The sequence below is a fragment of the Anoplopoma fimbria genome, chromosome 2 (assembly GCF_027596085.1).
Source record: "Anoplopoma fimbria isolate UVic2021 breed Golden Eagle Sablefish chromosome 2, Afim_UVic_2022, whole genome shotgun sequence".
Taxonomy (NCBI): Eukaryota; Metazoa; Chordata; class Actinopteri; order Perciformes; family Anoplopomatidae; genus Anoplopoma; species Anoplopoma fimbria.
Window position 1 is genome coordinate 1,894,461 of NC_072450.1, and position 12,500 is coordinate 1,906,960.

At 36.6% G+C, this 12,500-nt stretch overlaps 1 protein-coding gene across 1 annotated transcript in view; it reads left to right on the forward strand.

The window, feature by feature from the left end:
- Positions 1–12,500, forward strand: part of LOC129108911 (SH3 and multiple ankyrin repeat domains protein 2-like) — an 88,722-nt gene that overhangs the window by 25,813 nt on the left and 50,409 nt on the right. Inside the window, 1 exon segment of the mRNA XM_054620840.1 lies at positions 4,125–4,206. Within this exon segment, the coding sequence (XP_054476815.1) occupies positions 4,125–4,206 (82 nt within the window).

Genomic DNA, 12,500 nt, shown 5'->3' on the forward strand with positions numbered 1-12,500 from the left:
TTCACCCTGAGGCGTCTCTGATAGTCACACAGTCGCGTGAGGCAGTTTGAGCGTTTGGATGCTTGTGTTGTTGTCGTCCTCACCTCGTCTCAGAGGACCAACAGCAGCAGGAAGAACAGCAGCTCATGAATGTGTCGTGTGTTTTTAGAAATGTTGTATTACAACATGCATTCTGTGTTTACTCAGCATCAAAACACAGGTTATTATGTCAGAGTAAAAGATTAATACAATCATATTTCACATTTTCACACACAGGTTATGAAAGAATAAATTGTAGTGAAATATTCATTTTTATATTTGTATTAACTCTTAACTTCTCACTACAGATTTAAGACGACAAAATAATATTTCACCGGGCATAACATTTTCAAGAAGGGCTGAATGATTTGATTATTTTGACATGTTTTTGCAATTGTAATTTAATTCACGATATTAAAAGGGAATGATCAACTTTTGCATCATGTTAAAATGATCATGAAGTGATTTTGTGCGACAATCCGTACCAATACTATCCTTCATTCAGAGTGGTATTTTACCACATATTTAACCTTTAACAAACATTGTGCCTCCTGCAATTTGGATATTCAAAATCAAATTCTGTTTTTTAATTGATTTTAAGCCCTAATATCAAGACGACAGATGTGAATAGTTAAACAAAGACGTCTGCTGTCACGCTAGCAGCACAGGGAGCTAAATGCTAACGTCAGCATGCTAATGTTTAGCAGGTTTAATGTTTAAGTGAGTTTAGCGTGTGAGCATGCTAACACGAGTTCATTAGCACTAAAGAATGGATGACAGTCACACATCTCATTGAAATCGATCCAATAGTTGTTGAGACAACGTCTCCTCACAAAACGCTTCATATGTGATCTTATGAAAATATGTCTCTTATATTAAATATTTTTATATTTTTTCTGCGTCTAGCAACATGAGCGTTCGTTGCGGCTGTGCAAACTACTTGGTTAAGTTTAGGACAAAATCGTGGTTTGGGTTAAAATAAGTACGTTTGTCACGTAACACATCATGTGGCGTTGATTAAATATACAAGACACGTATGAAAAGTGTGTCAGAATAAGTCAAACTTTGGTTTCACACGGGACGTGAACAGCGGTCTACTGGGTGAAAGTCTGCTTTGTTTGACCCCACCGATCCACCTCGACTTCCTCTCTCTTTGCAGCCTTTGTTGCTCTACGTCACCTGACTTCCTGTGTTAAAGTGCATTATTGATCATAGATCTAAAGACCTTTAATATTGTGAAAATAATTTTTCACGTCAATATGTTTGAGAACGTGAATATTGGTTTGTCCGATCTTTCAAACAGCTGTTAAAGGCATCGACCAATCCCGTTGTTAGGGGTTGGACATATTCATACATACTATAATGTACAACAACATGGAGGCTCTGTAGTCTGAACCAAGACAACAAACTTTATTACTCCTTGACAAAAGGCGGCGCAGACCAGATCCACTCCTTCTGCTCTTACCTTTCACAATAAAAGCCCTGGACATTTACACTGCATTACTTTTTAACCACAGAGAATAAATAAGATCCTCGTAGTTGATCCTCTTCCTGTACAAATCTATTCAAACCTTTAACTGTTTAGATTTGCATCTCTGTCGGTATGAATCGTTTTGACAAATTGCCATCATACTGGCATGTTTAGAGTTAGATAAAATTAAATAAATGTGATAACAAATAATTAAAATCAATTAAAAGTTACAGAGTAAGACATTCTTAATCTTGTAATGTAGCTTTAAGTGTAACAGCCAATCACATAGTCAGAGCAGAAACAGAACAGAGACATCCGTCACAATTGCAGCGACAGGTGATGAAGATGAGCAATGTGTCACTCTGCAGGTGATGAAGATGAGCAATGTGTCACTCTGCAGGTGATGAAGATGTTTTTTTCAGAATAGAGCCGGACTCATTCTCACATCATCTCTCCCTCGTGGTCGGGAAGTGAGATACGAGCGAAGGAAGCGAGGAGGAGAAAATAAAGACCTGACAAGCACACACACACACATGCACACAAACACACACACATGAACACACACAAACACACACACTCATGCTTACAGTATGAACAGCTCACAGAACAAAGACACTGATGCAGGGTAGCGTGCACATTTTCACACAAACATGAATACTTTATGTTCACCTTCAGTTATGCACACACACACACACACACACACACACACACACACACACACACACACACACACACACACAGACGCACACACATACAATACACGCAGCATCTCTATTGATCTGTGACCATAGAAACCAGCTGGTCTCAGTTGCTATGGAGTGTGACTATGTTGTGGATACTCTCTCTCTCTCTCTCTCTCTCTCTCTCTCTCTCTTTATCCCTGTTTTCTTTTTTCTCGCCTCCTTCTGTAAGAGAAACAAAGCTTCATCTTCCCTCTCTATCAGTCGCTCGGTCTTCTTCCGATCTGACACTGTGGACATGAGAGTCAAAGGGGAGAGGGAAAGGGAGAGTAAAAAATGTTCCTGTAAACATGACAAGATCTAAGCCGGATCAGAGGAGATGGAGTTTCTGTGAAAGTGTGACAGCTGGTGTGAGAGAGTCTGTGAAGGAAGGGAACGAGAGAGGGGGAGAAAAGGGGGAGATAGATGAGACGGGAGGTCAAGTGTGTGTTTGAGATGTACTTGTATTTATCTTGACATTGTTGTCTTTAGTTTACAGTTTAATGTTTCTGCACATGTTGTATTTAAAAGGGAAGACTGAGAAATTATTATTATAATTATTATTAATTATATAAACATCTGAATAAATGTTTCCTGGAGTTTCATTTGTTTTGCTTCTCAACTCATTCACAACATACATTAACATATATGATATGTTTTATAGTTGTCAGTTAAATTGTCAAGTCTCTTTTTTACACTTTCAACAGCCAATATTTCCACCGTCTGGATCTTTACTGATGGATGTTAGATACCTGATTACCTGATTCTCATTCCTCTTTGTCGTGTAGATGTTTACCAACGACTGTCTGTCTCAAATTATCTGTACATTTTATCTGACTTACTGTAGATTTAAAATATGCATGAACTTGCATATTGAGAGGTGAAGGTGATGAAATAGTTGCACCAAAACATCTGCATGAAACCGTGTCCAGCTGTTTGTTACACATGAAGCTTCTCTCAGTTCTCTCATGTGTTGCAGCATCTTTCAGTTTGTCCAGTGGCCAGAAACAGACCGAACACCTTGACTTCATTCTTGTTACCTTACGTTACCTTTTTTTTTTTTACATTCTATTCACGTTGTTACATTAGGTTGTTACGTAACGTTACGTTGTTACGTCACATTGTTACGTCACGTTAGGTTGTTACATTAGGTTGTTACATTAGGTTGTTACATTAGGTTGTTACATTAGGTTGTTACATTAGGTTGTTACATTAGGTTGTTACATTAGGTTGTTACATTAGGTTGTTACGTTAGGTTGTTACATTAGGTTGTTTCATTAGGTTGTTTCATTAGGTTGTTACATTAGGTTGTTACATTACGTTGTTACATTAGGTTACATTAGGTTGTTACGTTAGGTTGTTACATTAGGTTGTTACATTAGGTTGTTACATTAGGTTGTTACATTAGGTTGTTACATTAGGTTGTTACATTAGGTTGTTACATTAGGTTGTTACATTAGGTTGTTACATTAGGTTGTTACATTAGGTTGTTACATTAGGTTGTTACGTTAGGTTGTTACATTAGGTTGTTACATTAGGTTGTTACATTAGGTTGTTACATTAGGTTGTTACATTAGGTTGTTACATTAGGTTGTTACATTAGGTTGTAAGGTTATTTTAACTGTGATGTTTGCAAAAAATCTCTCCACTCTAACATGTTTGTTTGCGTGAATATATTGAATGATACAGACGGTGTGAGGACAGCTGTGACTTCTCTTTTAGGGATGATTCTCCCCCCAAGCAACTGATGAACATGACAGAGGTTCAAATGTCCTGAACTGTTATTGGATTGTGTTTTAAAGACCTCCTTGTCAACAGTTTGTCCTCCCAGCAGCAGATATTGATTTTTAAACAGCTGTTATTGGTTACAAATGGGATGTTAATATTGATTTCACGCTGCTGTTTTCTTTTTTCAGATTCCCGAGCGGACCGCGCTGACAGACGGAAGCTCTTCAGACATTACACGGTCGGATCCTACGACAGCTTCGATGCCTCCAGGTAAGACCTCACAAATGTCTCAAATCACGTGTGTTTGTGGTAAAAACAAATCAGGATCATTTAAAAATAATTTTCATTGATTTCATTTCATTGAAGATTATCGTATTGATTTCAGGAGGCTGTTTCTATGCATACTATGAAGTCTACATACTATCCTTTATATTGAGCTGTTTATAACCTTCAGTCAGCTTTTGATGGAAACCTTTTCTTCTGTTCTTGTGGGAAAAAAAGAGAAGAGTAGCAAGAAAAGAGGACTCTCAGCTAAGTGAAAAGTCCTGTCTAATGGTTCCTGACGTTAAATCTAAATGTTTTCACCGTCGTCCGCTCTCAAGTTATTCTGTGCGACTCCTCTCTTCTGTCACCTCCACTTCAACGCGAGCTCCGTGAGAAACAAAGATGGATGTGTGAGTTTTCCTGAGATAGATAGCGTTCGTTTGTTCTCCAGCATCGTGAACAGAAGAGTCAGAACGTCCTTCAGGACCATGAGTGAGCTCTGGGTTGTGTTTGACCTGCAGGTCATCTGTCCATCATCATCAGGCCTGCAGCGCTCTGCAGAGCTGAACAAAGTGCTGTGCTTAAGTACAATTCTAAAGCGCTTCAATACATTTTTCCTTCTTTTTATTTTGCTAAGTAAATCTCCAGCCAACGTATCCTCATAGAATTTAAGAAAGTTTCTCCTCATTTTTGGAACTACAAAAGTCCAGCTACAACTTCCATCTTCACAGGAAACTAAAGCTCCTCAGTTGGATTTAGGCAACAAAACTACTTAGTTAGGTTCAGGAAAAGCTCGTCGTAAAATAACTATGGAAGTGCCGGAACAACTACGCAAGTTAGTAAATCAATGTCCTGTTCCACATGGGGAACGAACAGAGGTTTGTTGGACTTGTTGGATATTTTTCACACATAATATATATATATATATACATTTTTAGATTAAACTACCAATTAAAATATGTAAAAAATAAGCTCCAAATCAAGTTGCTGCAAAATTAAATATGTTACTGAATTAATAGGAGATCATTTTCTGACTTCCTGTCCCCTCCACCAGGTTATAATGAAAGTGTTTTGCGGCTTTAAGTCCTCGTCAGTGTCGTTTTCGTGATTCTAAGCTGACATGTTGACAGTCCTTCATCAGCTGATGGTAAAGGATCTGAAGTCTGGGGATTGAATCCAAAGCCACTGAACATTATTTAAACCATTTCTTTCAGATACAAAAAAAGCAAATATGTATGTAAGTATATATTTTATTCTACCAAACTGCATGAGAAAGATGTACAGTACCTACTGCAGGGGACACAAGGGCCTTTTTGTACACTGCAGAACTAAACCTCAGTGATATATGAACTGTAGAAATGTTTGGCGGTGGTGAGGCTTAAAGGACAGCGTGACATTTTCCCTCATTAGCCTGTTGGATTTCTTCCGGCGGGAACATGCTGGAAGGTTCTAGAAAGAGTCCAAAGTGGGTCAAGGTGAAACATCGAGGCTGGTTGGCCGAATGTAGACTAAAGACCCGGGTGACTTTAAAGACCCGGGTGACTTTAAAGACCCGGGTGACTTTAAAGCCCCGGGGGGAGTGAATCTTTGACCTGAATACAGACTGAGCTACAGCCATTTAAATGTTCTCCTAATGGGAAAAAACTGATATTCTCTGTTTTCTTTGGAAAGCTGACTTTTCAGAGGCACTCGCATCAAGTCCCTCCTTTGCTCTTTAAAGATTCATAATTGTTTTTCTTTAACTGGCAGAGGGTTAAATGTTGCATGAGGAAGGAAGTTTCCTGGTCTGGTGTGTTTTACGGGCAGGAAGAAGCTTATTTGTTCTCAATTCACAAATCTAAAGAGAAGAGGAACAGAAGAAATCACATTTATGTATTATCCTCAGATTTATCTGGTAGTAATCCTTCCTCAGAGTCAGGAGACAGATGTTCACTCACAGGATATGAACTCTGCTTTTCTTCCACCAGTCTTCTTTTTGATTGGATGATGAAGTCACAGATGACATCATCTGAAAGAGGTTGACATTCATTCATTAAATATTCTGATATGGTCTCTGATTTTAATTGAAGTAGTGAGCCGGACTAAAGACATTATTTAAGAAATATCAGGTCTTCTCCACAATGCAACAAAATGTTGTTGTATAATACTGGCAACAAAACCAACAGTTAGGTTTAGGCAACAAAACCAACAGTTAGGTTTAGGCAACAAAACCAACAGTTAGGTTTAAGCAACAAAACCAACAGTTAGGTTTAGGCAACAATACCAACAGTTAGGTTTAAGCAAAACAAAACCAAAACAGTTAGGTTTAGGCAACAAAACCAACAGTTAGGTTTAAGCAACAAAACCAACAGTTAGGTTTAGGCAACAAAACCAACAGTTAGGTTTAAGCAACAAAACCAACAGTTAGGTTTAGGCAACAAAACCAACAGTTAGGTTTAAGCAACAAAACCAACAGTTAGGTTTAGGCAACAAAACCAACAGTTAGGTTTAAGCAACAAAACCAACAGTTAGGTTTAGGAAACAAAACCAACAAAACCAACAGTTAGGTTTAGGCAACAAAACCAACAGTTAGGTTTAGGCAACAAAACCAACAGTTAGGTTTAGGCAACAAAACCAACAGTTAGGTTTAAGCAACAAAACCAACAGTTAGGTTTAGACAACAAAACCAACAGTTAGGTTTAGACAACAAAACCAACAGTTAGGTTTAGGCAACAAAACCAACAGTTAGGTTTAGGCAACAAAACCAACAGTTAGGTTTAGACAACAAAACCAACAGTTAGGTTTAGACAACAAAACCAACAGTTAGGTTTAAGCAACAAAACCAACAGTTAGGTTTAGACAACAAAACCAACAGTTAGGTTTAGACAACAAAACCAACAGTTAGGTTTAGACAACAAAACCAACAGTTAGGTTTAGACAACAAAACCAACAGTTAGGTTTAGACAACAAAACCAACAGTTAGGTTTAGACAACAAAACCAACAGTTAGGTTTAGACAACAAAACCAACAGTTAGGTTTAGACAACAAAACCAACAGTTAGGTTTAGACAACAAAACCAACAGTTAGGTTTAGACAACAAAACCAACAGTTAGGTTTAAGCAACAAAACCAACAGTTAGGTTTAAGCAACAAAACCAACAGTTAGGTTTAAGCAACAAAACCAACAGTTAGGTTTAGACAACAAAACCAACAGTTAGGTTTAAGCAACAAAACCAACAGTTAGGTTTAAGCAACAAAACCAACAGTTAGGTTTAGACAACAAAACCAACAGTTAGGTTTAGGCAACAAAACCAACAGTTAGGTTTAAGCAACAAAACCAACAGTTAGGTTTAGACAACAAAACCAACAGTTAGGTTTAGACAACAAAACCAACAGTTAGGTTTAGACAACAAAACCAACAGTTAGGTTTAGACAACAAAACCAACAGTTAGGTTTAGACAACAAAACCAACAGTTAGGTTTAGACAACAAAACCAACAGTTAGGTTTAGACAACAAAACCAACAGTTAGGTTTAACCAACAAAACCAACAGTTAGGTTTAGACAACAAAACCAACAGTTAGGTTTAGACAACAAAACCAACAGTTAGGTTTAAGCAACAAAACCAACAGTTAGGTTTAAGCAACAAAACCAACAGTTAGGTTTAGACAACAAAACCAACAGTTAGGTTTAGGCAACAAAACCAACAGTTAGGTTTAAGCAACAAAACCAACAGTTAGGTTTAAGCAACAAAACCAACAGTTAGGTTTAGACAACAAAACCAACAGTTAGGTTTAGACAACAAAACCAACAGTTAGGTTTAGACAACAAAACCAACAGTTAGGTTTAAGCAACAAAACCAACAGTTAGGTTTAGACAACAAAACCAACAGTTAGGTTTAGACAACAAAACCAACAGTTAGGTTTAGACAACAAAACCAACAGTTAGGTTTAAGTTAGGTTTAACAAAAAACCAACAGTTAGGTTTAGACAACAAAACCAACAGTTAGGTTTAAGCAACAAAACCAACAGTTAGGTTTAAGCAACAAAACCAACAGTTAGGTTTAGACAACAAAACCAACAGTTAGGTTTAAGCAACAAAACCAACAGTTAGGTTTAAGCAACAAAACCAACAGTTAGGTTTAAGCAACAAAACCAACAGTTAGGTTTAGACAACAAAACCAACAGTTAGGTTTAGGCAACAAAACCAACGGTTAGGTTTAAGCAACAAAACCAACAGTTAGGTTTAGACAACAAAACCAACAGTTAGGTTTAAGCAACAAAACCAACAGTTAGGTTTAGACAACAAAACCAACAGTTAGGTTTAGACAACAAAACCAACAGTTAGGTTTAAGCAACAAAACCAACAGTTAGGTTTAGACAACAAAACCAACAGTTAGGTTTAGGCAACAAAACCAACAGTTAGGTTTAGACAACAAAACCAACAGTTAGGTTTAGACAACAAAACCAACAGTTAGGTTTAGACAACAAAACCAACAGTTAGGTTTAGGCAACAAAACCAACAGTTAGGTTTAAGCAACAAAACCAACAGTTAGGTTTAAGCAACAAAACCAACAGTTAGGTTTAGACAACAAAACCAACAGTTAGGTTTAGACAACAAAACCAACAGTTAGGTTTAGACAACAAAACCAACAGTTAGGTTTAAGCAACAAAACCAACAGTTAGGTTTAGACAACAAAACCAACAGTTAGGTTTAACAACAAAACCAACAGTTAGGTTTAGACAACAAAACCAACAGTTAGGTTTAGGTTTTTAGGCAACAAAACCAACAGTTAGGTTTAAGCAACAAAACCAACAGTTAGGTTTAAGGTTTAGACAACAAAACCAACAGTTAGGTTTAGACAACAAAACCAACAGTTAGGTTTAAGCAACAAAACCAACAGTTAGGTTTAGACAATAAAACCAACAGTTAGGTTTAAGCAACAAAACCAACAGTTAGGTTTAGACAAAAACCAACAGTTAGGTTTAACAACAAAACCAACAGTTAGGTTTAGACAACAAAACCAACAGTTAGGTTTAAGCAACAAAACCAACAGTTAGGTTTAGACAACAAAACCAACAGTTAGGTTTAGACAACAAAACCAACAGTTAGGTTTAGACAACAAAACCAACAGTTAGGTTTAGACAACAAAACAACAGTTAGGTTTAGACAACTAAACCAACAGTTAGGTTTAGACAACAAAACCAACAGTTAGGTTTAGACAACAAAACCAACAGTTAGGTTTAGACAACAAAACCAACAGTTAGGTTTAGACAACAAAACCAACAGTTAGGTTTAGACAACAAAACCAACAGTTAGGTTTAGACAACAAAACCAACAGTTAGGTTTAAGCAACAAAACCAACAGTTAGGTTTAAGCAACAAAACCAACAGTTAGGTTTAGACAACAAAACCAACAGTTAGGTTTAGACAACAAAACCAACAGTTAGGTTTAGACAACAAAACCAACAGTTAGGTTTAGACAACAAAACCAACAGTTAGGTTTAGACAACAAAACCAACAGTTAGGTTTAGACAACAAAACCAACAGTTAGGTTTAGACAACAAAACCAACAGTTAGGTTTAGACAACAAAACCAACAGTTAGGTTTAGACAACAAAACCAACAGTTAGGTTTAAACAAAACCAACAGTTAGGTTTAGACAACAAAACCAACAGTTAGGTTTAAGCAACAAAACCAACAGTTAGGTTTAGACAACAAAAACCAACAAAACCAACAGTTAGGTTTAGACAACAAAACCAACAGTTAGGTTTAGACAACAAAACCAACAGTTAGGTTTAGACAACAAAACCAACAGTTAGGTTTAGACAACAAAACCAACAGTTAGGTTTAGACAACAAAACCAACAGTTAGGTTTAGACAACAAAACCAACAGTTAGGTTTAGACAACAAAACCAACAGTTAGGTTTAGACAACAAAACCAACAGTTAGGTTTAGACAACAAAACCAACAGTTAGGTTTAGACAACAAAACCAACAGTTAGGTTTAGACAACAAAACCAACAGTTAGGTTTAGACAACAAAACCAACAGTTAGGTTTAGACAACAAAACCAACAGTTAGGTTTAGACAACAAAACCAACAGTTAGGTTTAGACAACAAAACCAACAGTTAGGTTTAGACAACAAAACCAAAACCAAAACAGTTAGGTTTAGACAACAAAACCAACAGTTAGGTTTAGACAACAAAACCAACAGTTAGGTTTAGACAACAAAACCAACAGTTAGGTTTAAACAACAAAACCAACAGTTAGGTTTAGACAACAAAACCAACAGTTAGGTTTAGACAATAAAACCAACAGTTAGGTTTAACAACAAAACCAACAGTTAGGTTTAGACAACAAAACCAACAGTTAGGTTTAGACAACAAAACCAACAGTTAGGTTTAAACAACAAAACCAACAGTTAGGTTTAGACAACAAAACCAACAGTTAGGTTTAGACAACAAAACCAACAGTTAGGTTTAGACAACAAAACCAACAGTTAGGTTTAGACAACAAAACCAACAGTTAGGTTTAGACAACAAAACCAACAGTTAGGTTTAGACAACAAAACCAACAGTTAGGTTTAGACAACAAAACCAACAGTTAGGTTTAGACCAACAGTTAGGTTTAGACAAAAAACCAACAGTTAGGTTTAGACAACAAAACCAACAGTTAGGTTTAGACAACAAAACCAACAGTTACAACAAAACCAACAGTTAGGTTTAGACAACAAAACCAACAGTTAGGTTTAGACAACAAAACCAACAGTTAGGTTTAGACAACAAAACCAACAGTTAGGTTTAGACAACAAAACCAACAGTTAGGTTTAGACAACAAAACCAACAGTTAGGTTTAGACAACAAAACCAACAGTTAGGTTTAGACAACAAAACCAACAGTTAGGTTTAGACAACAAAACCAACAGTTAGGTTTAAGCAACAAAACCAACAGTTAGGTTTAACAACAAAACCAACAGTTAGGTTTAGAGCAACAAAACCAACAGTTAGGTTTAGACAACAAAACCAACAGTTAGGTTTAGGTTAGGTTTAGACAACAAAACCAACAGTTAGGTTTAGACAACAAAACCAACAGTTAGGTTTAGACAACAAAACCAACAGTTAGGTTTAGACAACAAAACCAACAGTTAGGTTTAGGCAACAAAACCAACAGTTAGGTTTAGACAACAAAACCAACAGTTAGGTTTAGTTAGGTTTTTAGACAACAAAACCAACAGTTAGGTTTAGACAACAAAACCAACAGTTAGGTTTAGACAACAAAACCAACAGTTAGGTTTAGACAACAAAACCAACAGTTAGGTTTAAGCAACAAAACCAACAGTTAGGTTTAGACAACAAAACCAACAGTTAGGTTTAGACAACAAAACCAACAGTTAGGTTTAGACAACAAAACCAACAGTTAGGTTTAGACAACAAAACCAACAGTTAGGTTTAGACAACAAAACCAACAGTTAGGTTTAGAACAACAAAACCAACAGTTAGGTTTAGACAACAAAACCAACAGTTAGGTTTAGACAACAAAACCAACAGTTAGGTTTAGACAACAAAACCAACAGTTAGGTTTAGACAACTAAACCAACAGTTAGGTTTAGAACAAAACCAACAGTTAGGTTTAGGCAACAAAACCAACAGTTAGGTTTAGGTTTAGACAACAAAACCAACAGTTAGGTTTAAGCAACAAAACCAACAGTTAGGTTTAGACAACAAAACCAACAGTTAGGTTTAGGCAACAAAACCAACAGTTAGGTTTAGACAACAAAACCAACAGTTAGGTTTAGACAACAAAACCAACAGTTAGGTTTAGACAACAAAACCAACAGTTAGGTTTAACAACAAAACCAACAGTTAGGTTTAACAACAAAACCAACAGTTAGGTTTAGACAATAAAACCAACAGTTAGGTTTAAACAACAAAACCAACAGTTAGGTTTAAGCAACAAAACCAACAGTTAGGTTTATACAACAAAACCAACAGTTAGGTTTAAGCAACAAAACCAACAGTTAGGTTTAGACAACAAAACCAACAGTTAGGTTTAGACAACAAAACCAACAGTTAGGTTTAGACAACAAAACCAACAGTTAGGTTTAGACAACAAAACCAACAGTTAGGTTTAGACAACAAAACCAACAGTTAGGTTTAGACAACAAAACCAACAGTTAGGTTTAAGCAACAAAACCAACAGTTAGGTTTAGACAATAAAACCAACAGTTAGGTTTAGACAACAAAACCAACAGTTAGGTTTAGACAATAAAACCAACAGTTAGGTTTTGTGGTGTGAACACCAGTTTTCTGGCTGAATGTGGTGTTT